Genomic DNA, 27,387 nt, shown 5'->3' on the forward strand with positions numbered 1-27,387 from the left:
TTCTTGGCCACCTGGCCACACTGCTGGCTCATGTTCAGCTGAGCGTCGACCAATACCCCCAGGTCCGTTTCTTCCACACAATCATCCAGCCACTCTGCTCCAAGCCTGTACAGTTGCCTGGGGTTATTGTGGCCAAAGCGCAGGACCCAGCACTTGGTCTTGTTGAACCTCATCCTGCTGGTTTCAGCCCAGAGATCCAGCCTCTCCAGATCCCTCTGTAGGGCCTTGCTACCCCCAGGCAGATTGACACTTCCTGCCAGCTTGGTGTCGTCTTTTTCTCCTGGAGCCTCAGGAAAAGCTCCCTGTTCATCCATGTCAGTCTCCTTCCCGGCTGGCTCATCTTGTGGCTCAGGGGGACAGCCCGTTCCTGCGCCTTCAGGACTTCATTCTTGAGAAGAGACCTGCCTTTCTGGACCCCTTTACCCTCCAAGACTGAATCCCAAGGGACCCTCCCTGCCAGTCTCCTGAACAATTCGAAGTCTGCCCTCTGGAATTCCAAGGTAGCAGTTTTGCTGTCCCCTCTCCTGGTTCCACCAAGAATTGAGAACTCTACCATTTCATGGGCGCTCTATCCAAGGCAGCCCCTGACCTCCCCATCTCCCACCAGACCTCCCCTGTTTGTGAACAGCAGGTCTTGCAGGGCACTTCCCCTGGTAGGTTCTCTCACTAGCTAGAGAAGGAAGTTATTTTCCATACTCTGGAAACCTCCTAGACTGCTTCCTCTGCACCGTGTTGCATTCCCAGCATATATCGGGGAAACACTATATATGTTCATGTCTCTTGGAAAAAGAAAGCTAGCTTGGAGATCTCCAGTGGTTAAAATTTAATATTACCTTTTGTCTACTACAATCAGCACTAAATTCAGTTACAGGCCTTCAGTGTAGTTTTTTGAAGTTTTTTTACCAAAGAAAAATTTGGTGCTAAGTTGCCTAGCACAATAACATTAAGAACACTGTTAATTCTCCTAAGAATTACAGTAATAAAACAGGATATGTAGAATAGCCTCATCTTCTACACAGAGGTAGTTAAAATAAATTTGGGTTTGTTACCAACTCTCTACTCAGAACACCCTTCCAGTTCCTCAGGCGCCTTGCATGGGTGGCACTAGATCACAGTCACTGTGGAACCACCAATGAAAAACCTATTCCCTCAGGCTGAAAATAAAGACAAGAAAGGCTGAAGTAGGTCTCCAGGATGACTTCTGCTCCAAGGAAATAATCTAATTGAACATCCCTAATGTTCTGAAGGAGCTGGCTGAGGTGGTTGCCAAGCCATTCTCCGTCATATTTGAAACGTCATGGCTGTCAGGTGAGGTCCTGAGTGACTGGAAGAAAGGGTTACATCACTCCCACTTATAAAAAAGGGAGCAAGGAGGACCCAGGGAACTACAGGCCAGTGAGTCTCACCTCTGTGCCTGGGAAGATCATGAAACAGATCCTTCTGGATGACATGCTAGATCACATGAGGAATGAGTGTGTGATCCGAGATAGCCCACACAGCTTCACCAGGGGAAGGTCATGCCTAACTAATCTGGTGGTCTTCTATGATGGAGTGACAGCATTGGTGGACAATGGGAAGGCAACCAATGTCATTTACCTGGACTTGTGCAAGCCCTTTGACATGGTCCTCCACCACATCCATATCTCCAAATTGGAGAGATGTGGATTTGACGGGTTGACCACCCGGTGGATAAGGAATTGGTTGAAAGGCTGCAGACAAAAGGTGGTGATTAATGGTTCTATGTCCAGGTGAAGGCCAGTAATGACTGGTGTCCCCAGGGGTCTGTCTTAGGACCAGGGCTCTTTAATATCTTTATCAATGACATCGATGATGGAATTGAGTGCACCCTCAGCAAGTTTGCTGATGACACCAAGCTGAGTTGTGTGGCTGATACAATGGAAGGAAGGGATGCCATCAGGAGGACCTCAACAGACTTGAAAGGTGGGCCCAGGTGAATCTAATGAGGTTCAATACAGCAAAGTGCAAGGTTTTGCCCTTGGGCTGGAGGAATCTAAGGCATATATACAGACTGGGAGGAGCAATCCTTCAGAGCAGCCCTGCAGAGAAGGACTTGAGGGTTCTGGTAGATGAAAAACTGAACGTGAGCCAGCAGTGTGGTCTTGAAGCTCGGAAAGCAAACAGTATGCTGGGCTCCATCAGAAGAGGGGTGGCCAGCAGGGAGAGGGAGGTGATTATCCCTCTCTACTCTGCCCTTGTGAGGCCCCATCTGGAGTACTGCATCCAGGTCTGGGACCCCGAACACAGGAAGGATGTGGAGCTGTTGGAGAGGGTCCAGAGGAGGGCCACAAAGGTGATCAGAGGGCTGGAGCACCTCCACTGTGAAGAGAGGCTGAGGGAGCTGGGCTAGTTCAGCCTGGCTGTGGGGTGACCTCACAGTAGCCTTCCAGTACCTAAAGGGAGCCTACAAACAGGATGGGAGTCAACTCTTTACAAGGGTAGATAATGGCAGGACAAGGGGAAATGGTTTTAAGCTCAAGGAGGGAAGATTTAGGTTGGGTATCAGGGGGAGGTTCTTTACAGAGAGAGGTGAGGTGCTGCAACAGGCTGCCCAGAGAGGTTGTGGATGCCCCATCCCTGGAAGTGTTCAAGGCCACGATGGATGGAACCCTGGGCAACCTGATCTAATATTAGATATGGAGGTCGGTGGCCCTGCCTGTGGCAGGGGGACTGAAGTTTAATGATCCTTGAGGTTCCTTCCAACCCAAGCCTTTCTATGATTCTGTGATCTCCTCTGGTGTAGGCAAGATTTTGTCTGCTGCTAGCATACACAGACACACACACACACACAAAAGGAAAACAGACCAGAACCCTTTACATTATGTGGTTAAAATTCAAAGCAGTGGCAGAGGCTCTCACATGCCTGAACTGTAAAAAGCCTGACATGAGGCAAGTTTTTTCTTTCTGGGGACAAAAGGGCATACAGAGCCCTGGCATCTGAAGGGAGCCCACCTTCCTCCTCTGCTCCCCAGTTGCTTGAGCAGCTCTGGAGGTCTGCTCTCACCAGAGGCTGGCAGCCAGCACTTCTCAAGTGCCTTTGGCCATCCCTAGCAAGCTATCAGTGGATGACTGCCTAAATTACAGAACACATCCACAGCTGACAACTCAGCCGGCAGCCCCTGAGAGAAGCCAGAAGACGGGAAGAGCCATGGAGATTATCGAGCCCGGTGGTCTCCTGTACTCAGGCCCTGAGCCGTTCTGGGGAACGAAGTCCACAGAGAACTGCTGCCCGTGCTCTTCTCATGCATCTCTTCTGTGCATTAAGACTTTATGTCTGGGACTTGTCAGTCTCATATTTCTAAGAGTACAGAAGTTTGTGATGCTTATTCTCTTTCCTGATAACAAAGCACCAGTCAACAAGGAAAAAAAAAAAGCATTTGTTGACTCTATACAGCATACAAGCTCTACAAGGACTTGCTTCCTCCAGCCTACAGCAAAGGACAAGCAGCTGACGAGAGCTACAAGCACTGCTGCCTCACTGTTCGGCATGGGAGAACCAGCACTTACTGACACTGGCCCACGCTAAGCTCCCAGCAAACATCTGAAAAGGTCATCAGATTACTCCCTGGTTTTGTTTATTTCCCCTTGTTAACAACAATATGAACAGAGTAAAACATTGTTCATAATGCTCTTTAAATTCTTTCTCCAGACTGAACTCCAGTCCAGGTCTATTTCTGTCTCATCTCTTGGTCTGTGTATTTTGGCAAGACTCCTTCAACACTTGTAACAGAGACAGATAAATGGCTTACATTGAAGAGTAAGGCAGGAATGAATGTACCTACACATTTTACAGTGCTATTTTGTGATTAATAACCTGAACATGTTGAAGTAAAATCAAGCAGTCTTTAAAACTCGATTTTTAACTCTAGATTTACACTTGGCATCACATTACACACCTAACTTCCTTGCTGCAACATCTCAGGAAGCTTTGCTCTGAGCAGCTGCAAGCACCAGCCAGGGCACTGCTGGCTGCTGCAAATCCCCATCAGGACTCTTCCTCTGCTGAACTCTGGTTCCCACCACATCCCTGATTGTGTCTCCACTAGCAGGGGTCCGCAGGCTGACCAGCCAGCAGAGTCACGTTTGTTTTTTTTGTTTGTTTGTTTTTTCCTTCTCCAGTTTGAACTCAGTTACAAGGTCTGATTAAAAGCTTCTGCTGCTTGAAAGATTATATTCACCGGCTACTTCCTTCAAAGAGACTTGGAAGAAAATTGTCAACCTTTTATCGTGAGACAATGAAAATTGAAAAAGCAACACTGAAGCTATAGTCACATGGCTTCCATGAAGTGCATAGAAGAATTCATGCACTCAGCACTCATGTCTACATGAAAACAGGCAGCATGAGCAGAATCACCAACAGCAGCTTGAGCATCCAGAGAGCAGGACAACCCAGCACTGCCCATCAGCAATGGCAAATACTCTGTGTTCATGCTGCATGGCACAGAGTGACAGGGCAAGCCAGGAACAGAACTGATTGCAATTATTAATGAACTGAGACCCTGTGTTTTCTTGCAAGAGTCATTCGATGGGTGTTTTGGAGACCTCAGAACTAACCAGTTAGTGCTTAAAAAGATGCTGGAGATCCTGGAAACAAGGACTTCCAGAGTATACTACCATATTGGTCCTACACTGTACTTTAACAGGCTTATGTTTTTATGTGCCTTCACATGGTTAAAAAAAAAAAAAACAGATGTATTATGGTGTCAGATTTAAATTGGTCCATAGGGGTGCATCTGACAAGAATTAAACAACCTCGGACAAGGCAGAACTGCACAAGAGTAACCTAAAATACATTTGGATGCCAGACATAATCCTTGAGAAGTTATTTAAATAAGTTTTGCCTTCTTACACTCTGGCAACTATCAACAAACACCATGAATCAATTAGCCCTAAAGAGAGAGAAAAGATAGGACTGTAACCACAGACCTAACTACATCTGCATAATTAAAACTCAACTAAGTTTTCCTCGGTTTTCATACCAAGGCATCTGTTTCTCAAAAGATCACAGAGCAAAAGCCTTCCTTTAGAAAATTCCAGGAGAACGACAACGAGGTTCTACAAGGTGACATCCTGCATGAGCACACATCTGTGTGCATGTATACATGCATGAACACCAGCATTTAAGTACTATGGAAAGATTCGTGATGAATACAATTGCCATCTTTTGAGAATGGAGATTCCAAACACAACCAAAATAAAGTACTCCAAGATCTGCCCCTTGGAAAAAAGCTAGTGTCACATTTAGTACACATCTCCTTTTATTCTGCATTCTTACCAAAATTCCTTCTTTTTTTTTTTACTACAATAAATGTATCTGCATTCTTTTTAAGCCGGTAACAAAATTTTTATTGATTTCAATTAGAATCAGCCTAGACTCTCAATGATTCTCATGCTACAAAATGAATTGCTAAAGGATAACCAGTGTAACCAGTGTAAGACAATTAAAAACCCAAACTGCTTCCTTTTAGTCATTAGAATTGTATATTCAAATCCCATACCTCATTTTAAATAAACCTCCACTTCACAAAGTTAACCCATCTGTAGCTGGCAGAACATCAAATTTTATGGCAAATACCACTGCCTGCATACACTGTTTATTTCCTCTGACAGCACCCTGTTGCTAGTATTACCCTCAGGGCTCTAACCAAGGCAGAGTGCTGGGATATAGATGGGAATAAAGCAGCAGCAGTTCTCTAAGTGAAAGCATCTACTTGAAGATTTTCAATAAACGTCAGTTATTTGTGTACCACGTTAAAGTAAATCTTTTCGTCCTTTTAAAAATGTACTATTAAGAAGGAAGACTATGTAGATATTTTATTTACTACTTCACATACACTCATTATCCTTAGGAGGCTCTGTTGCACAAGAAATTGATGGGAAAAAGCTGTAGAAAACATGACTGCAAAATTGCTCATCTGACAGAGTCAATCCACGGAAAAAAAGAGGTTACTAAACTATTTTAACTCTATTTTTCAAAATATGCGGTTTGGATTGAAAAGAATTAAAAAGAAGGATTTAGCAAGTATTGGAAGGCCAGCTAAATTTCTCAAAACCTTTACAAGAGCACTGCTAACTTTAGTAGCCGTCAAGTCAGATGGAAGCAGCTCTCTCCTGTCCCTTAGCTTTTGCCTGTATTATGCACAACTGTGTAATTTTCTAAAAGGCACCAACAATTTCAAGCAGCAGAAATCAGTCAGGAAGGAATCCACTTATCGTAGAATTAGGCAGAGCGGAGCCTGAGAGACTTGAACAGTCACCATAACCCCAGGGAAAGGGGAAGGGATTTGCATGGCCAGGCTGAGGAGTTTCTCCACAGCTACCAGCACAGCTTGGTGGTGGAAATGGTGCCATGTCTCCTTCCTTCCCACGGTACAAAGCAGTGAACATACCTCCTGGTGCAGCCTCTGATCCCTTCAGAATCTCACGCTGGACTAAGAGGCACGCAAAGGCCTGGTGGCAGAGATGGAGGCTGTTCGGAGGCAACCAGCCAGACCCTGGCACCTGTAGTCCTCCTCACTTTAGCTGCTGGGAGCCACGTCACAGCCATACAAGCAACAAAATGGTCTTTGCCTAGCTCCACAACACTCCATGATCATGTTGGAAAGAACATCTGCAAGTTTACTGACATTACATACACTCCGTGGTACCTGAGCAGTCTTCTACTTCAAGTTCAATTACCACTTCTGATGACAGTAGTTTAGTGTACAGAACTAAGACCTCAGACAGCAAGACACTACCATGTAACAACATAATTTTAAAATCCAGTAAGACTAAAAGAGAACAAAATAGCCTAGTGCATTTGTTCAGAAAGCAATTTCCATTTGCTTCTCCAGCTGTGAAACACAGCAGTTCTGGGGCTTCATCACCCACGTGTGCAGTGCAAACTGTACTTTCAAGTAACCTCAGCAGAAGCTTGCCCCACCCTGGAGTCCCCATCCTGCATCCCAATTACTTTCTTTCACATCCCTCAGGCTCTACCTAAAATCTCTTGGCCATGAGAAGGTTTTGAAGTAGATGACACTGCTCTACTAAGCCAAAAAACACTGCTGGTCTCTCCACAAGGATGATGCAAGCACAAGGATTTTGAAAACGACATGGGTAAACTGGTGTTTGGGATTTCACTACAAAGCAGGCAGTTTTCCCCCTGAGCAGGTAGTGCAAGAGCCCACACTGTCCCTTCTGGAGGTGCCACACACAGCATGCTCAGCTACGTGCAAGCAGTGCCCAGTTCCATCTTGAGGTCATGAAACAGCTCACAAAAAAATAACACAGATACAGCTCGGTTACAGGGCCTGGCCCTACCTCTTGGCAAGCAGCTCTACCTAGATGCCACCTAAGAGTCCACAAAGTGGCACTTGTTTCATTTTCACTAGCAACTTACTCATGAGCACACTTCCTATTTTGACAACTCTTCTAAGCAAGCAGTAACTCCAGGTGATTCATTACAGCCAGATTCATGAAGCTTAGCAGGGCAGCTGCTAACCCATTCGATTTGTCCATGCTCATCCACACCATGCGGTTCAGCAAATCTGGCTGCAGTCAGCTGTGACGGCAGGGTCAGGTTTGTGCTCCATGCGGATTCCTGCTGTCCCACTGCACAGGCTCGGTGCCCTGGCACTGACATGCATATCCAGCAGCTGCATGCCCCAATATGGCAGGAGGTTAGCAGCTACAGGAAAGCTGCTCCATGGCTTTGGAAGAAGGAAAAAAATCATGAAAATATGTTTGCTCCTGATGAAGGTTTGAGTGGTTAATATTGTTTTTAGGAAGCTGGGGTAGAGATTTTTATTCAATTACATGTTATCTGTGGATTATAAAATCCCACTGAGTTTTACCACTTTAGCAATGCAAGCATACTCTGAATGATTCAAAAAGCAGATGTGGGGAGGGAGGGATGAGGAAGAAATGAGAATGTTAACTTTCCTAGCCTATTTTGCTTAGGGTTTCTCCACTATGCACATGGATTACTTCAATCAGTTAAACATAAATACTTCACACAGAAACATTGTTTTCTGTTTGCTCATCTTTTATAATTTGTTCTAAATAATTTAAATGTTTAAGTTTAGGCCACTAATACCAGCTAAAGTACAGTATTAGCTTAGACTTCTCATCTGCCTCAATCCTTTCATTTTCCAATTTCATCTTCTGTCCAGCCTCGTCCAAATTCCAAGACTGGGAAGTGCTGAACACCCTACATGGAACTCTCGCATGGAAGCAAAATCATTACCAGAGTTATGCTTAGAGAAATATATTTTTTAAAATGGAAGCCTTTACTATGATTTTCATTTATAATAAACCACTTGGCCTGTTTAACTAACACAAAGCAAAAGCTTTCTTCCTTTGCAACACTTTGGACTTGCAGCACGGAAGCCTGCAAGCTCCAGAATCAATGCCCCAACCTGACTGTGCTCCTTACACAGCTGAATCACAAGCTCAGTGTCTTCCATATACAATGCAACCACTGAAAAAGCCTCACTCTGAACATGCAGGTGCTGTGAGATCCTCTCTGACAACTTGCGCTTTTGAAGTAGGAGCCACTCCTGTGCCTGAGCCAGCACAAGTGGAAGATGAGTGCTGGCTTCCAGTGGCTGCAGCTGGCAGCCAGGCACAGGGCCTGAGGGTGAATATCACAGTGTGCTTTTAGAGCAAGCTGGGATTTCCAGCACTCACCACTGAGGAAACAAGAGGTCTCACAGGTTGCTAAACCAGCTTGATTGATCCAATTTTCATAGCATCCCAGAATAGTTTGGGTTGGAAAGGACATTAAACCCCCCCCCAGACCCAACTCTCTGACATGGGCTGGTTGCCACCCACCAGATCAGGCAGCCCAGGGCCGCATCCAGCCTGGCCTTGAGCACCTCTGCAGCATCTCCAGGCAGCTTGTGTGAGTGCTTCACTGCCCTCTGAGTACAGAATTCCCTTCTAACATCTAACCAAAATTTCCCATCTATGAGTACAAAGTCATTACCCTTTGTCTTATGACTACACTCCCTGACACAGAGTCCCTCCCCAGCTTTCCTGCAGGCCACTTTAAGCATTGGAAGGCTGGCCATAATGAGGTCTCCCCAGAGACTTCTATTCACAAGGCTGAACAAGCTCAGCTCCCTCAGCCTGTCTTCGCAGGGGAGATGCTCCAGCCCTCTGAGCATCCTCATGGTCTCCTCTGGATCTGCTCCAACAGCTCCATATCCTTCTTGTGCTGAGGGCCACAGAGCTGAACACAGCACTGCAGGTGGGGGCTCACATGAGCAGAACAGAAGGGAATGGTCACCTCCATGACCTGCTGGTCATGCTACTTTTGGTGCAGTCCGGGATATAACTTACCTTCTCTCCAGCATGTCAGCCACACCACTCAGCTTCGTGTCACCCACCAACTTGCCAAGGGTGCACTTGATCCCACTGCCCATGTCACTGCCAGACATGTTGAATAGCGTCAGTCCCCTTACAGGCCCCTGAGGAACACCACTCATCATCACTGGTCTCCACCTGGACATCAAGCCATTCAGCTGCACTGTTTACAAAGCTTCCCATCCTATTTGTGCTAGCAAAGAATTCAACAGCTAGAGACATGCTTTCAGTATTTATTTTTACTATTTCCACAGGCTTCTTGGCTCTCAGATTCTTTTCTCAGACTGACACAACACATCTAGACTTTAAGACACAAGATGTTTATGAAAGAGCAGCAGCTGTTGGAGATGACACTATGTTCAGATCCAGCCCTGAGCAGGTCACCACAGCATCATATCAGAGTTGGCAGTTGAGCGCTCCTCAGCTGCTTTAGGACAAAGCAGAGTGGTTTTGCAAAGCACATGGAACAATTTTTTAAACCATGAGAGCTTGATAAGATTCCAGTAGCGCTAGAAAATAAAACTCATCCCAAAGCTCTACATCATTAAAAGTGAAAAGGAGAAAATAATTTTCAGACTCTATGAATTAATAACTTCAGTGGCCAAAGTTGACACACCTTGCATGTCACTGCTTTCAAGAACAAGAGCACTTATTAGGAATCTCTAAGACGGACCGTGTTCATGTTGAAGCTACCCTTGACTGCCCTTTCTCCCAAGGGCTGGCTCCTGGCTCTGCCCTGGAGCTGGCTGCTTGGTGCCCTGCCACAAGGTCTCTCCAGCATACTCTCTAGCACCAGTCCCATGCCTGATGTCCTTCAGAGGCTGCAAAACTTTAGAATTCAGTCACCCAGCACCTCAGCGCTAATCCTCCACCTGCCTGCTACCCCTGTTCATGCACTTCCCCACAGACACCTGGAGAGCTTTGCTCATCTGGTTACACTGTGTTGGCACAACCTAGCCATAAAGCAAGGAAGCACAGTCCTAGGAAAGGAATCTCAATGACAGAAACGTTTAAACAGCATAAGCAGGCCAGGGCTGAAAAAAAGCACACTTCTGAATGCCCTTCTGCATTTGAACATCCTCTCAATTTCTCATTCCAGGCAAAAGGCTTCCACCAGATGGCCCAAGAAACCAGAGCCGATGTTGAGCCCGCAGTGCCATCACTGCTAAGCAGAAAGCACAGGCTTCTGATGAACTGATGGCAGCGCTACAGCCACCTTGAGCTTCTCAGCGTACCTCAGTTCTTGCATCCAAAAGGTTCAGTACCACAACAGAAAATATAACTTTGTGTGGTGCTTACAACCCAGCATGGAAGCCCTACACATGCTACCAGGCTAACCCTCCTGAGCACTGCCACCAACGAACAAAGCCGCAGGTGCTAACCCCACATAACGGCCTGCCTGCAGGACCAAGGAGCAGACTGCCTCCACCAACCACCCCCCATTACGCTCACAGTGAAGACTGTGGCTACACAGCGTTTAGGAGAGATTCAGGTCCAGACAGAATCAACATTCATGTCTTTCTAGCAAGCTCTCATTCAGGCTTCTACAGTACAAAATACCACTCAAACAATTAAGACTGTGCCTGACTGTATCTTTCAGGTTCGATCACTAGTGCTGCCAAAATTTCTCTTTGCAGTATGAGGCAAATCCTTGGGGATCTGTTCAGAAAAGCACTTGACTATATGTGAAAATTGTACAAAAATCAACAGAATATATACAAAAACATTTTTACATGTTTTTTTTAATCACCATCCTAGTTCATCCATGCCCATGGCCTCTGCACTGTGCAGAGTCTCTGACCCACTCTACCTTCACCACTACAGTAAGAGCAGGATACTTTGGACAGGACTGTTTGTCATCAGATGAAAGTAAATACATTATAACAGTAGAGGTCCAACTGTAAAGAGATGAATAAAGTGTTACATATTCATTTCAGGTATGGTTACATGGTCCAAGACCCCAGCAGACCAGATAAACTACCTAAGCACTGATAAAACCACCCCAATGCCTCACCTTAACCATACATCCAATTTAACTAACAGAATAACCTCAATGTAATTCCAGATGTCTCTCACAGTTAAAATACTCTGTCATGAAGCTCAGAGTACACAGCTACAAGGCTAACGTAATTTCAAGAAATATAAATAAGACCAGGAAAAATTTAATTCAGCTTGCTCTTCGAAGCCACATCTAGCATTTCCTGAGTTCTTCCAAAGCCATTATGTTGCTGATTAACAGAAATGCCTCAAGGCACAACCTTCTTCCTTTTTCTGAACTTCAGAGTTAAAAATTCCTTTGAAATGTCACCAAGGCATATAATTTTTACTCAACGATAGCATTGAAGAGCAGCCTATAATTTAAGACACCACACTTCTAATTGAAGAAATTGAATCAAGTAGGAAAAGCAAGATGAATTCAGATCCTATCTCGAGTACAATGAAACTTCAAACTGTGCTAAACAAATAAACAAAAACCAGATGAGCTAATAAAAAGCAGACCATTCTTAAACAATCTTTCATCAAGTAAATTTCACCTATATTGTTACACTTGGAATTCAGGAAAGAAGAGAGCCAGCAAGGTCTGAGGAGAGATTAGAAAGGCCATTTTGGAATTGTGCAGTATTTAGCAAGACAATGAAAGCCAGACTCTGATCTTAGTTATGTCAGTGTAAATCCAAACTAATAGCATTTACTGTAATGGAATTACTCTGGATTTAGTCTACTTTAACTGAGATAAAATCCTGTTCAATTAAGCAGAGTATAAAAGCCAATTTTTACACTTTGATGCCTAGGCAATGGGACATTGCATTGCCAGTAACTAAGAATCTGCTTTAAAGCTATGCAGTTACAATACAAAAGGTGAGATGGGCTTGAGACATCACAACTATCCAAAGCCAAAATTTCTGGATTTTGAAATGAGCTCAGAAGACTTGCTTACAAACCCACAATGGCTCAAAGGCAGAGATGGAAGTGAAATCTGAGCAGTTCTACCACCCAGACTCTCACCTGAGAGGCACAGCCTTCTGGACTTGGATTATTCCATGTCAAGGCTCGATGCAGCTACCACACTCTTCCCAGGGAACTCCTCCTTCCACAATAAAATTGCCTAATTCTTAAAATGCAGTGAAGTCAGCATGTATTATTTTTACCTTCATGTACCATGGCTTATTTCAGGAGACAGAACAATATTCAGTTACAATTTCAAGGGTGGGAAAAGGGCTGAGTTTTACAGCAGAGAAGTGATTTCCCTTTTTACATCCTAAGCACAAGTAACAATGGGAATATTTAGAACACAGCTTGATACACAAAAAAAGCCACGTTTTTCCACTACTAGTATCCACAGAAGCTGCCTAGACTTACACACAACTATGCAACTCAACTGTTACTGTTCAGCTCACCAGCACAAGGGATAGACCTTCTCTTGCAGCTGCAGCTCTCCAGAACAGTCATAGAATCATATAATCACCAAGGTTGGAAAAGAGCTCCAAGATCATCCAGTCCAACCATACACCTATCACCAATATTTCCCCACTAAACTCTGTCCCTTAGTACTGCATCTGAATGTTTCTTGAGCACCTCCATCACCTCCCTTGGCAGCCCATTCCAGCACCTGATCGCTCTTTCAGAGAAGAAATTCTTCCTAACATCCAACCTGAACCTTCCCTGGTGCAACTTAAGGCCATTCCTCTAGTCCTATTGCTAGTTATGGGGGAGAAGGGGCCAACCCCCACCTCACCACAATCTCCTTTCAGGAGAGCTATAAAGTCTCCCCTGAGCCTCTTTCTCCATACTAAACAACCCCCATTCCCTCAGCCACTCCTCATAAGACTTGTGCTCCAGACCCCTCTCCAGTTTCATTGCCCTTCTCTGGACATGCTCCAGGGCCTCAATGTCTTTCTTGTAGTGAGGGGCTTCCAGCACAAGTCACCACTTTCTACACTCTCCAGCTAAGCAGCTCATGCACACTCTTTCTAACCAAGCTGGACAGCCTAAGCAGTCCCTGCCAACCTGGACCATACTGGGATGAACCTGGAGTTGCTGAGCAGCACTCAAGGTGATGCTCAGAAAGGGCCACAAGCTCAAAGAAGAGGATACTGTAGCAGAACAGTGCAGCAATTTCTTCATTCAGCACAGCCGTGTAGCTGGATGAAGACTCCTGGCCACAGTCAGCTAAAGTCTCAGAACAAACCAGCAAAGTCAGAGTCTAACCCAGCACAAACTCTAGAAGCATCCCTACTTTTATGGCCAACATGAGAACAACGCTGCATCCCTGCCACCACTCACTTTCAGGAAAGGGTGGACCACATACCAGGCACACTAAAAGTGAGGAAAGGGCTTCTCCATCACCTTCTGAAAAACCAAAGCCATGGTTTTCGCAGCACTTCTTGTGGAGCACAAGCTTGTCAGCTTCAGCTGTTGTGCATTTCATTGCCAGGATCCAGCCATAGATGCAAGAGATCTGCTGGTCTGGCAGGCAGCTTTGAGATAAAGGAGGGAGTGCTGAGAAGGGACACAGGCTCCCAGGGAAAAAGAAAAAAGCAGAGGAAGCTCAGAGAAGGGGATGGGCTGGAGGCAGAGTGAAGGAGATTAAATGATGCAGGAGACAGAGCAAGTAGGAAAGAGTAACCATGTCAGCAACAAACAAGAGACGTGTGCACTTGTGCTTACTGCAGAGGACTGTGACTCAGAAGTAAGGCACATGAATTCATTCTTGCACTTCATTTCAGCTTATGTAAAACTGAGAAGGGGAAGACATGACCAAAAAAAAAAAAAATCACTCATCTCAAATGCCCCAGGACACCAAGACATAGTTCTTTTAAGCAGTACACTGATAAATTGGAAGCATCCCCTCCTTCATCCCATGCTCACCATGCACCATGGGAGCACAGGCAGGATGCAGTGCCAGGCAGCCTCCCACAGCACGGCCATAGCTCGCCTCGGCCCCACCCGGCCGAGCAGCGCTCCTAGGGCTCCAGCAAGAGGCAGCAGCAAGCCGGAGCACGGCGGCACTGGAGATCTCAGCCACTGCAAAGGTGGTACACAGGGGCTGAGTAACACAAACAATGAAACCAAGAGCAAAAACACAGAGAGAATTGTCTAATGGGTGGCAGAGTTCAGTCCCTGGCTGGCTGCTCCAGCCACTGCACATTTACCTGTGCTCACGTGCATGCCTAGCCGTTTCACCCACCTACAGCCCAAAAAGCCAGCTGTGGCACAGGATTTACGAAGTCGTGGTCTCCTTGAGAGTTTGCGTAAAGTCTAAGCCAGCACAGGGACATAAAAGACATCAGACTTCCTAGCTGTTCTAAGGCACTTCATTTTTCGTTCACAACTCTCCTCCTCTTTTTCTGCTCCTCAATAAATTCCAAGTGCAGAAGCGTACTAGTTCAGTGAACTACACCAAGATGTCACTAACTAAACAAAAAGCTCCATCCTTTGGAAAACAGACTTGGACATACCATTCTGCAGCTTAAGAGAACTCAGGAAGTGGTTCAGTGATATTCAGCATCCCCAGAGACACTTAACCTCGGCTCATGAAAATACACCACTGTCCACAGCATGAAAATTACAATGGCTTCCTGCTTCCCCTCAGGCTATGAATGTAATTTAAACAAGATGGCAGAGATCCAGCAGTAACCTATGGGCACAGATTAGGGCTGCTGTCCCAAGCGAACAGAGCAGACCCAGGGCTACAGCCACACAAGGTATTCCTTCACTTCCATTTAATTACACAAACCCACCCCCACTCACTGCACTTCAGCTGGGATTTTCCAGTCCGAAAACCTGAGGTCCCATTCTGCCTTCAGTTACATCCAGCTGCATGCCAGTGTGGTGTCAGAAGAGCACCGCTGACTGCAATTCCTTCCAGAGCTATAAAGCTGATATTAAGAATTTGGCTCTACTTCATGCCAAGCTGCAAGAAATTGTCTTTTAAAGCTGTCTTTGTATCTTGTACTCCAGTGGCTGGAGAAACAGCAGAGCAAGGAAGCACCATGAAAACACTGAAGCACAGAAATATCAAGATAAAGCTTGCTCCCTCTGAATTTCAGCTCTACAGCAGGCATCACAAGGGGCCAGCTGTCTGCCCCAACAGCCAGCTCACATGGGCACCTCCAAGGCGCAGTGTAAAATGCTCCTCACACCTCCAAGCTTACTTTGGGAGTCCCGTTACATTACACACCTGCTCTGAACATGCGCCTGGTTCCTCGCACCTAATATCACACCAACTTGTGTACTGCTGAGAGCACACTGCCACTGTTCTAAAGTGAGCAGATGAGGCTGCTACGAAAGCTTAATAGTTACGAATATGTTAGTGAAAATAAATTCAACACTTTCCATTAACTTGCATTGTATGTGATGTATGCAGCTTGTTGGCTTGGTGTTTGGGAACATGTCACTTTCAAATACGCATACTTCACCAGTAATGCTTAGCAGACTGAAGTCTGTGGTTAAGTACATTTTAGGAAAAGGGGTACAACTTGAGCCAAGTTGGAAAACACCACACAGCGTCCCTGCCAGAGGGATGCTAGAGCAAATCCATGGAAGAGGACATGCAACAAACAAACAAGCTAGTTAGCAGCTCCTCATGAATACACATGGCCTGTTTACATTTATCGTACACGCTAAGAACACACACTACAGCCCCCATCTGTGGTTCATTCCCACAGATCCTATTGGTCCCAGACTGCCAGCACTACTCCCATTTGCACGGAAAGGTGCTGAGCCAGCACCCAGGTGTGGAGCTGGGCAGGGTAAGCAAGGCACTCCAACAAGTCATGCTGTGAACAACCACACTACCATCACTTTGCACAGCCACCTTGCCAAGTCCCTGGGTCCATGCTGTAGCTTCCTCAGCACCACACACCATTAGCTCGAATTGCCCCACACAAGGCTCCTCAGCAAGCATGGTGGTTCTGATGAAGTTAGGGTGGAACTTGCCCACCAGACAGTGAAAGTGGAAAAAAAAAAAAAAAACACAGAGAAAAGTAAATAAAAAAGGTCTGAGACGCTGGCAACACTTCCATGCCCCCCCACAGCCATCTTCATGCCAAGGATCACAATGGGTGACCTAAATCAGAACTAGCAAGGACACCACAGTGGGGCACAGCGCTTTCCCTACATGGGCTGGGCTCATCGCAGCACATGGCATCTGCATGGAAGGTGGCAGAAAGCAGACAGCCTCCCACTTGACTTCACTCCTAGTGCTTAATTCCAGTCAGTGCTTCTGAAGCACTGGAACAGGTTGCCCAGAGAGGTGGTAGATGCCCCATCCCTGAAGATATTCGAGGTCAGTCTGGACGAGGCTCTGAGGAACCTAATCTAGCTGTAGATCATAGAATCATTAAGGTTGGAAAAGGACACTAAGATAGTCTAGTCCAACCATCAGCCCATCACCACCATGCCCACTAAACCATGTCACTCAGTGTCACATCCACCCTCTTCTTGAAGACCGCCAGGGATGGTGGCTCCATCACTTCCCTGGGCAGCCTGTTCCAACACCTCACCACTCTTTCTGAGAAAAGTGCTGACTCCCACCTCACCACAACCTCCTTTCAGGTAGTTGTAGAGAGTGATAAGGTCTCCCCTGAGACTCCTCTTCTCCAAACTAAACAATCCCAGTTCCCTCAGCTGCTCCTCATGTTCTCCAGACTCCTCAGCAGCTTTGTTGCCTTTCTCCCAACATGCTCCAGGGCCTCGATGTCTTTGTGATGTCTGTAGCAACGGGCTCAAAACTGAACAAAGGACTCAAGGTGAGGCCTCACCAGTGCAGAGTTCAGGGGTATAATCACCTCCCTTGTCCTGCAGACTACACTATTTCTGATGCAAGCCACAATGCCATTGGCGTTCTTGGCCACTAGGGCACGCTGCTGGCTATGTTCAGCCAGATCCTTTTCCACCACACAGCTTTCCAGCCACCCTTCCCCAAGCCTGCAGCAATGCATGCAGTTGTTGTGAACAAAGTGCAGGACTTCACACTTGGTCTTGTTGAAGCTCATCCCACTGGTCTTGGCCCACTGATCCAACCTGTCCAGATACCTCCATAGGTCCTTCCTACCCTCAGGCAGATCAACACTTCCTCTCAAATACATGTCATCTGCAGTCTCACTGAAAGTGTACTCAATACCCTCATTCATATCAACAATAAAGATATTAAACAGCACAGGTCCCATCCAATCAAACGATTCTATAGTTCTGATACTTTCTGAACTCGGGGGCTTCAGCTGAACTCGCCGGCTCCCTCTGCAGTCAGTGAGAGCCCACGACACTTGCACACCAGATGGTTCCATGTAGCTTGACATAGCATAGTCCCATTCTGGTGCATCAGGAACACCAAGGCACTGTTCCTCTCCTCTGGAAGGACAGCATGGAAAGCATAGGTCAGATCTACGGTTACCAAAGAACAGTTTGCACATGTTCTCCTATAAGCAACGAGAGAAGTTCAACAACCGCCACAAGGGAATATGCATGACCGAAACCACTCTGATCCCACTTCCAAATAAAACACTGCAATTATCTCTACACAAAAATGCGTAAAGCAAAGCATGGGCCTCAAGTCTGCCCAATAACAATGGGATAACATGGCCTTACAAGAGGCATAACTGAAAAATCTAATAAATCGGGCAGCACACAACACAGACTCTAAACAATGGCTAGGTTACAAAAACTGAGTTATATTCAACAACACAATAAAGGGGTAAAAGCTATTCACACTGACAGTATTAAAGAAAGCATACGTAGCAGCCAGCCCAAAGCACGTGTCACTAAATCCATTCTATTTCTTATAACAAAACTGTTGGTTGTCGAGGCATGGTGAGACAACTAAGTAACACACCATCAGTCTCTTTCAAGACAGATATTGTTTTGCCATTTCCAAACTGAAGTACATACGTTCCCAATATTTTCTCTGATGCACATGTCTCCTTCAAAACCCATGTCCACGGTATATGCCAGGAATCATATCACTGACTGGAAAATACACACTAACTGGTATCTGAGGGCTTTCATAATTCCAAGGGTTCCTCTTGGCATTCTTCAGGCCGCATTAAAAAGCCATTATCTAAATGAAGTTAGCTCTGGAAAGTTTCTTTTCCATACTCATGAATCCAGCTTTCCCAGATCCTCAAGGACTGAGCTGAATCTTCTCTGGTAAGGATTCAGAGCAGCCTATGACACACACACAGCACCAAGAACAGGTCAGAAAAGGACCACACGGCAGTGTCAGAACAGCTTCAAGGCTGCTACCAGCAGGATGAGGCATGTCACAGGCAGATAACAAAGCCAGTCCAGTGCAAACCCACCCTGCTGGCAGCTGGGAGGAGAAGCTCAGCACCGCTCACAGCAGCCAGGTGGATCCAGCCCTACTGCCTCTGCCCTTCCAACTGCAGCTGGCACTGCTTCTGCTGCAGCAAGCACACAGCCCCATGCCTCATCATGCCAGACAGGGCATTCAGAAGCCATCAGGACATGTCCTGTGCCTGCTTCAAACTGAGCTTGTACTGCCAGATGGCAAAGAACCGCACGGAGCTGGACTGGGGATCACAGCCTCTCAGATGACACTTTCGGTCTTTCTCTTCTGAGAACTCCGGTTCCTCTCTTCAGTGAAGGCATTCATCTGTGATTCCCATGCTTCTGTGTCATCGTTCCTCTGCAAATATCACTGAGGACTCATCTTACAAAGAACATATAGTGACATAGGGGTCTATAATGCTTATGCCTCCTTATTCATATAATCTCTGTGCATTCTCAGAAAATAACTATTGTCTCCAGATGAGAAAGAGACAGGCTGTATCCAGCTTGAGCAGGGATACAGGCAACTTTACTCACAGTTTAAAAGCATGGAAGATCTGCATTAAATCTCTTCTTAAAAGTTATTAGAAATTTGATTTATGAGCATTTAAACCAATTCAGCAGCTGGCACACCAGAAATTTCTGTTTGGGTTCCATACCATGCAGCTTCCACCAATACCCACAGTGTTACCTGCGGCCCAACTATCACTGGCATCAAGATTAATCCAGCTTCTGTATATGACGTAGTAGCACCAACTGCTGCAGATGAAGCCAGAGGGGAGAAAGCAGAGGGAGCAGAAGAGAACAAAAGTCAGAAGGCTGTAAATCAGCTCTCGCTGTTGGTCTCTGCCTTGCTTGCAGCAACCCAGTGCTGCTCCTCCACCTGTGCACCCACCACTGCCCACTTCAGAAGCTCTCTCCCAGATGCCACAGGCTGCAGCAGCCGCTCCTTCCAGGCGCCCCTCACAGGAGTCACATCACACAGTGTGAAGTGCTGCACCAGCCACTCCTACCCGGTTTTCCACTTCAGCTAGCACCATCTCAACTGCTTTCCAGCCTGTTTCAGTTCTGCATAGTATTTACTTCAAGATCAACCAGTAAATAGTTAGAAATAATGGGGCAGCAGCTACTAACAGTGGCAGGGGCAAATCTTGCTGTGCAGAGAACTTCATGCTGTCATTCTATGAATTAAAAAGTCTGTACAATGACATGTTATGTTGTTGCACACTTACTAGTTGAACAATAATGGTACTCTATAGCTAAGTCTATCTGAGAAAGAGCAACATAGGAAGTATTGCCTCTGGAGAAAGCATCCGCTATGTAAATTCCAGAAGCTAAGAAGAACAGGCATACACTTCCAAACAGCAAACCTCATCTGTGGAACTACATCAGAGGTAATAGCTGGTACAGAATAACACTGGGATGTGTTACTAATGAGCTACAGAACTTTTCGCTTATTATTATTATTATTATTACTGGATCTGGAGACATCAATGCAAAACAGAACAAGTCACTTCTGTGTAAGTCCAGCATGCAGCAATTTCGGATGCAACATGACAAACAATTCATAATGCAAAGCAGAAGAAAATGAAATCTCCATTGCACCTTCAAGCAAAAACAGGGATAAAAATTATTGCCCTTGCAAAAAAGGATTCAAGAACTGGGGAGAAAAGTTAACACTGTGCATACCTGTAGGGCTGGACACTGTTGAGACCTAACAATTATTTTAAGTGATATTCTAATAAGTTTTTGGATGATGTCACCACATCTCAGCTTTCTCAGGTTTGGGAGCTTCTGGCACTGGTAATACTGCCTTCTGTTTCATCTACATATAGAACACATGACCACACTTTTAGAAATAAATCCTTCCAAAAGATGAAGAAAATCTCCACTGCTAACTGATTTTAGCAATATCACAATGATTCAATCACAGACAACTGTAAGGTCTTAAAATGCACATGCTCACTACAGTTATCACAGGGTCTCAGAGATGGAAGAAATACTGGTAGGTGCTATAGATATTTTGCTCAGTGACTCTGAGTTGTTCTTGACTGCATGATATTGCAAATTGTCAATCCACTGATAAGAGCAACCATAAAACCAGGGAGCAGTAACCATAACAAAGCAATAGGATTAGAGTCTTAGGGAAACAATATTTCTCACTGAAACTGTCAGTGGTAACATAAGCAGTAACTCTTGAACAGTTAGCTGGACTCAGTGGTCCTAGCAGGTCCCTTCCAAGTCAGGATATTCCACGATTCTACGATTTTGCCCAGTGTCAACGGTTTACAGGCGTTCGGCCCGGCTCCGTGACAAAGGGGACAGGGGATCCACGGGTCCACGCCCCGGGAAAAGGGAAAAGGGGAAAAGGGGTAAGGAGATGGCCCTGAGAGCAAAGAACAGCGGCAACAATACCGTGACAGGAGAAACAAACTAATTTACTAAATAAGATATCGGAATGCAAAACAACACACTATAATACAATATAATTACAATTTAAGCTGATAAATCCAATACAGAGAGAGAGAATGTCCCAAAATCAAGGTAGGCCTTACTCTACTACCGACGATAAGACAGCCGGAGAGCGAGGTGCTGCCAAGACGAGAGACGGCGGAAAAAGGGACGAGGTCTCGTGGTCTGCAAGTTTTTATACTGCGAGCTTTTATCTTTTCCCAAGTCTTTTCAAGACTTGGAAGCGCAGGCATTATTTCCATCATTACACATTTAAGCAGGTCCAAAATAAATAAAAAAATTAAACAACCTTGAGTTTTTCAGAATCTTCTGAGGCCACTCAAGAACACCCCTCTGGAAGATCAGTCACATCACCTTGACCTGCTGGGCAGTACCACTCGAGCCGCTGCACCAGAGACTTGTTAGCCAGCCCACTTCTTCACTTTTGATTCTGTGAAAATGAAACCCATTCAACTGGCAAAGTAGAAAGAGCTTGAATACAGTGGAGAGAATCACATTCTTTGCCCCAAACTTACTCTTATCAAAGAGAATAGAGGCAACATCTCTCTGTGTCCCATAAAAAAATTTGGGAAGCACCCAGCAAACATTCACAGAACATTTGCCTGCAGGAACCTCGTCAGCAAGCAGTTTATTCCTCCTTGCCAACCCATTAATTGTGATAGTTCAAATACTGGACAGCTTTCCAACAGTTTCACCTGCTGAAGGCAAGGAGACCCGGTAAGCATCGCAAGGCAGAGCTGCTGCCCAGTCAAGCAGAGCTGCAGCAAGCCCACCAGGCCCTCGGCTCCCAAGGTGAGAAGGGAATAAATGCCCCAGGAACTCTCAAACCCACCTGCTGCTGCCATGCCCTGTCCCAAGCCCCACTCCCATGGTGCTGGGGAACCTCTGGTTACCAATGTTCAGTGCTGAAGTGGTGGTGATGCTGCTCACCCGAAAATGCAGAACAGCAAAGCGCTGGCTGGCACAGGGTCACAGCCACGCAAACTGAGAAGAAAAAAAAACAGTATTTCAGCTGAGCAGAGCAAGGGGTTATGGTCAGAGGAGCTTGCTCACCACCACCCACACACATCTGTTCCAAGGCAGAAATGTGCACATAACAGAAAGCCTATGCTCTACTCCTCTATTTCCATACTTCCCATTTCCCTTTATCACCTACTTGGGCTAACTGCAATACTTTCCGTATCAGAAATTTTAGTATTCTCATTAAGCCATTATTTCTTCTTCATTAGAAGAAAAAAAACACCACATACACAAAATATATAATGTATATAAAAAAGTGCATCTTATTATGCTATGTGATAAAGTAACCCTACTCCCTTCATTTAACTTGAAATTAAAATAAATTAGTCACTTGCACTAGAAGAATGCTTAAATCTCACTTAAATAACACAAAGTCAAAGTTATTAGTGGGATAATTCCATTAGCTTTATAGAAAAAATGCTAGGGATGAATGTGTCCTTTTGGGTTTGTTTTCCATTCCAAAATTCCTTAACGGCATAAAGGAAAAAAAGAAGAGCTGGCCACAGATGTTGAATAAAGGCAGATTCAATCCCATCCCTTCTCCACAAGATACTATAGAAGTCAGTAGTAGATCAGGACTAACAACATGCAACAAACAACTAAAGCATTCACTGACCTTAAGCTTTAGCTCTAATACAAACTTTCCCCGTGTCAACTTTACTTACTTTGGGAGATATTTTTTCATTTCTTCCCATTAAATGGGAGAAATTTCTTTTGACAACAGCCCTTCTCACTACCTACTAAACTTCTGTGATCGTGTTTAGGCACTGAAAAACCACAACAGAAAAATTCTTGATATCTGTTACCACTGGTTGCACATGCCAGCACACAAAGGGGAATCAAAAACCAAAAGGCTTTTCCAAAATGGAGCTTTCAGCATGTCCCCAGGTTGCTCAGGTTTGAAACCCATCGTAGATGGGCCACAGTCCTGCTCTGTGCCAAAAACTTCAGGTCAACAAAAATAAACTTGTCAATTATTATTGCTTTATCAAAACACCACCGTTCAAGCTGTACATCATTGCAGCAATCATGACACTACATTTAAATCAACTTCCAAAGACCACCATGGTGCACTGGCACATCACTACACGGCACCAATACGCAGCTTTTTAGTAACATCACGCTCTGGGAAGATACAACAGGATTTCTGGTTGAGATTTTTGAGAAAAGTTACTTCCCTATAAGTCCATAAAAGATGTTGAAGAAACGGTCACAACAGTGCGTCCCTCAGTTTCTTTTGAAGAACTTAGATTTGGTCATCAGTGGACCTAAGATACAAGACTACCAACACTCAGAACTGCAACATCCATAAAATTCAAGTCACTAGGCTGGACTGCTTCCTACTAAAAAAGACATACAGAAACAACTTTCAGAAAGTAAGACAAAAGTTTAAATATGTCTCTTTCAAACAGCTTTAAGACAAGGAGTAGGGCCTCTTCTGGCTGGGCATCCATGGTAAAAAAAAAAAAGTTACAAGTGGAAAACAAAGACATGACATTAAACACTAAGATACATACATGGACTTTTTTTTTATACAATTGTTAAAAGATAGGAGAACCTCTACAAACATATGGACAACAAAACAGCAAAATCTGCAAAGACAAGTTTTCTTTAGTCTTCCATGCAATTAGTTTAAAACGTATGTAACAACAGCAAAGAAATGTTTTGCAGACAGAAGCATCTGCAGCTTGGGGATTGAGGGGCATCTGTTCTCATTTGATGACATTCCTGCACAGAACTCTTAAGAACTTCTGTCTGGAATATCATATTCTGAGAAATAACGTGGAAACTAGAACCAGAAAGATTATTTTCAGGGGCCTTCTCACCTCCCCTTACTTTGATTCACGTTCTCAAGACAAAAAAAAAAAAAAAAAAAAAAAAAAAAGGGCGTTTGTAGTGGCGAGCGCAGCAGCAGCCACCAGGCCGGGGCACCCTGCTCCGCCTTCCTCCGCGGATCACCCGCGGGCGTTCGGCACGGGACGGGGCGAGTGGCCCAGGCGGAGGTGAGGACGGCAGCGAGTGGGACGGGGCAGCGCCACAACCAGCGCCGCAGCTCCCGCCTGCTGCCGGGCCGCTTCGGTGCGAGCTGCTGCGCGTGAACAAGGGCCGTGAGCGCTGGGAGACAAGTACTACCACGGTGTTTAAGTTCACGGACGTACTTCCACAGAGGGAACGCGGGAGCCCCGAGGCTGCCCCACTGGCGCAGATGCTCGCCACGAGGGCTCGGTGCCCGCAGCCGCTCCAGCGAGCACCGGCGCTGCTCAGGGTCGTACCTCGGAACCGCCCGCGGCCCCTCCCGTGCTCCCGGGGCCCCCCAGCCGCCGCCTCAGAGGCGCGGAGCCGGAGCCCAACCCCTACCTGGGTCGTGGAAGGGCACCAAGGCGAAGTTGTAAAGCGGCCTCTTAGGTCGCTTCAGCGACGTCTCCAAGATCTTTGACGCCCCTTCGATGACTTGCACCAGGTCGTCGTACATGGAGCCGGTCACATCGAATACGAAGGCCAGTGTGGAGGCTCCCTCCGGGACCGCCTCGGCGTCGGACTCGGGCGCAGCGCAGGAGCTCAAGGAAAGCAGCAGCAGCAGCAGCACGGCGCCCAGCCCCACGCCCCGCGTCTCGCCGAGAGCCATATTTCTCTAGGAAGGGGCTCCGCTCAGCGCGGAGCGCAGAAAGCGCCCCAGCTTTTGTCTGCGCGCCGCGGCGGTCCCGCTCCGCCTTTCTTTTATCGGGCAGGGCTGGGGCAGCGCCGCCCCGAGGGAGAAGGCCGGACCGCCGCTATGCTGCGGGGTGCGACATCGGAGTGGGGCGGCCGCCTCGGGAGCCCAGGCTGCGGCGGCACCCGGCCCCGCCTCCCGGCCCGCTGCGGACCCGGCCGTCACCTCAGGGCCCCTCACGGGGCCACTGTCAGTGGGCGGGAGGTGCCGAAGGGCTCCGGCGGGAGCGGGGAGGCCGTGGCTGGGGCAGCGCGCTGCCCTCGGGACCTGGCCTGTGCCTGCACCTGCGGGAGAGGCACAGGCGGCCGAGTTACCTGTGCCCCGGCCCTAGGCAGGCGGAACAGCATATTGACGACGTATGGACGCCTCGATGCGAGGCTGGAAGCAATTCTCCTTGCTCTGTCGCCTCTTGCTTCTGTCACGCTTCCACAGATGCTGCCTAGCACCTGGACCTCCTGGTCCCTCCCAGGCTGCAGCTTCCCCTGCTGTATGGAAGCCGTGTTGAAGTAATGAGTGGATAGAGTAGCACAGACCCCAGAACACGAGTGCTCCAGGCACACACTGGGCTGGACACGAAGGAAAGCAAGCAAGTAGTGCAGTGCTTAACCCCACTCTGCAGCTGGCTGGCAGCAAGGAGACTTAAGGCCAGGCTTTTCAGAGTTGCTTAGCTGTTTGAAGATGTGGCCTCATCCCAATAGGCACTTCTCCCATAAACCTGCTCCTCGGTGGTGACCCTGAACCATGTGAGCAGGTGCTGTGACCCCACTCCCTGTGACCACCCCAACCAGGCAGGCCATGGGCAGCACAAAGAGCAGGAGGAACATCACATCTCTGGCCTTCATGGGGCAAGGCAAGTGGGTTCCTACTGTGATTGGTGTGGCAGGGGACGTCAGGCGGTGGGATCATCAAATCAGTGGTATTTGTCTTATTAGCTCCCCTCTGCACTAATCCTAAAACCACTGCTAAAACTCCACATTCAGACCATCATATTGTTACTGGAAAATGAATCATGTTGAAATGTTGCTTATTCTAATCAAGTTTTAAGCCTGGAATTGAATTATAAAAAACAGATGTTTACATTCTTTCTCCCCTTCAGCACTGATGTCATGAGAAGGAAGCACAGAACCAGAGCTGTGCAAAGCATTCACAATAAAACCCCAAACCATGGAAAACTCACCTCATCTGCAGCTCTGCTCACAAAAAACTCAGACCAGGTTTGTGAGAATATTCACAAATCTTGTGAGGAGAGATGCATCTGAGCCATAAGATAGGAACATGTATTTTGAACATCCCAGGGACTGGCAGCACTCACATGTAAAGATTTCACTCAGTCCTTCTTGAAGATGAATTCCTGTTACATTTTTCCTGATAGAGAAAGCTTTTGTGTTCTTCTGTCTTAAATTATTTCTCATTTTGATGTAAACAGCCTAGGACAAACTGGGATGGTGTCTCTATGAAAAAGTAACCCTCTGACACATAGCGCTGTCTCTCTAAAAAGATGTCATTTAGTGTGAGTTTTAAGTACAGCACAAAGAACAATAAACCTCACTTTTGTAATGGTGGAAACTGATATTTATTTTAGTTGCCTAACACTTTCCGCTATAAAGTATTCTTGAGGCTTGGAAGCTCTGACACCATTATTCACAGCAGGCCTTTAAAATTTGCAGGAAGAGAGCCCTGCAGTGAGAGAAATTATTTTCTTTTTTTCTTCTCCAATGACATGACTTCCATAGCTCACCAAACAACCACCTACTGCAGAAAATCACCATGTCCTCCTCCGCCTGGCAGCCCAGGCCTTGGCAGCATGCAGTCCGGGTTCAGGCTGTACCATGACAATATGCTATGGCCAGAGTGCTTGGGCACGAGGGCTGGGCACAGGACCTGGGTGGGGAGTGAGGGACAGACAGACAGACTCCATGTCCCCTGGCCTGCTGCAGGGCCAGCAGCCAGCTCCTGCACGTCCCCTTGTGCGCACTGCTGTCGTGGCTGTCTGTGGTGCTTGGCTCTTAGCTTTGAGCATTTCCAGTGTACTTAACCTCAACAATATTTTCATGCCTGATGTGAGGCTGGAATTCAATATTTTGTTTATGCAGTTTAGTAGTGCAGAAGAATGTAACAGATTTGAACCCAATTTTCCAATTCCTTCCCCCTACACTGACACATTGTCACTTTGTGAGGAAAGTGCTCGCAGGTGGTAAGCAGCTACGTAATTGTCCAGAATGGGTGTGCATTATTAGGGGAGGTGGAACAAAGCACTTAATTAATTTAATTTAAATTTAACTCCTTTCTCTCTAGCCCATCTCAAATATAAAAAAGTCTAAAATTTGTTCACTGTGGAAAAGTATGCTAGTTCAGAAAACTGGGAAGGAAATAAAGCACTTTTGGGCCCTTGTTTCAATCTGCTCCATCTTGTAATAAACAGCTAACAAATGTCACTATCTAACGGCTGCAGAGAAAGAGTTGCTGGTTTCAGTCCAGTGCATAGTAAACAAGCACACACTTCAACAACAGAAGTTTTCATCTGAAGGAGA

The 27,387-nt window shown here is 46.3% G+C and overlaps 1 protein-coding gene across 3 annotated transcripts in view; it reads right to left on the reverse strand.

Moving 5' to 3' along the window:
• Window positions 1-24,995, reverse strand: part of HMCN1 (hemicentin 1) — a 194,535-nt gene extending 169,540 nt beyond the window's left edge. For 2 of the 3 annotated variants that reach the window (XM_021403998.1, XM_021403997.1), the window contains exon 1: window positions 24,505-24,995. In XM_021403998.1, the coding sequence (XP_021259673.1) occupies window positions 24,505-24,772 (268 nt within the window). In that variant the 5' untranslated portion in view covers window positions 24,773-24,995. The remainder of the gene's footprint in view (window positions 1-24,504) is intronic. The other variant, XM_021403999.1, reaches the window with a different exon arrangement.

This window comes from Numida meleagris, chromosome 7 (assembly GCF_002078875.1).
Source record: "Numida meleagris isolate 19003 breed g44 Domestic line chromosome 7, NumMel1.0, whole genome shotgun sequence".
Taxonomy (NCBI): Eukaryota; Metazoa; Chordata; class Aves; order Galliformes; family Numididae; genus Numida; species Numida meleagris.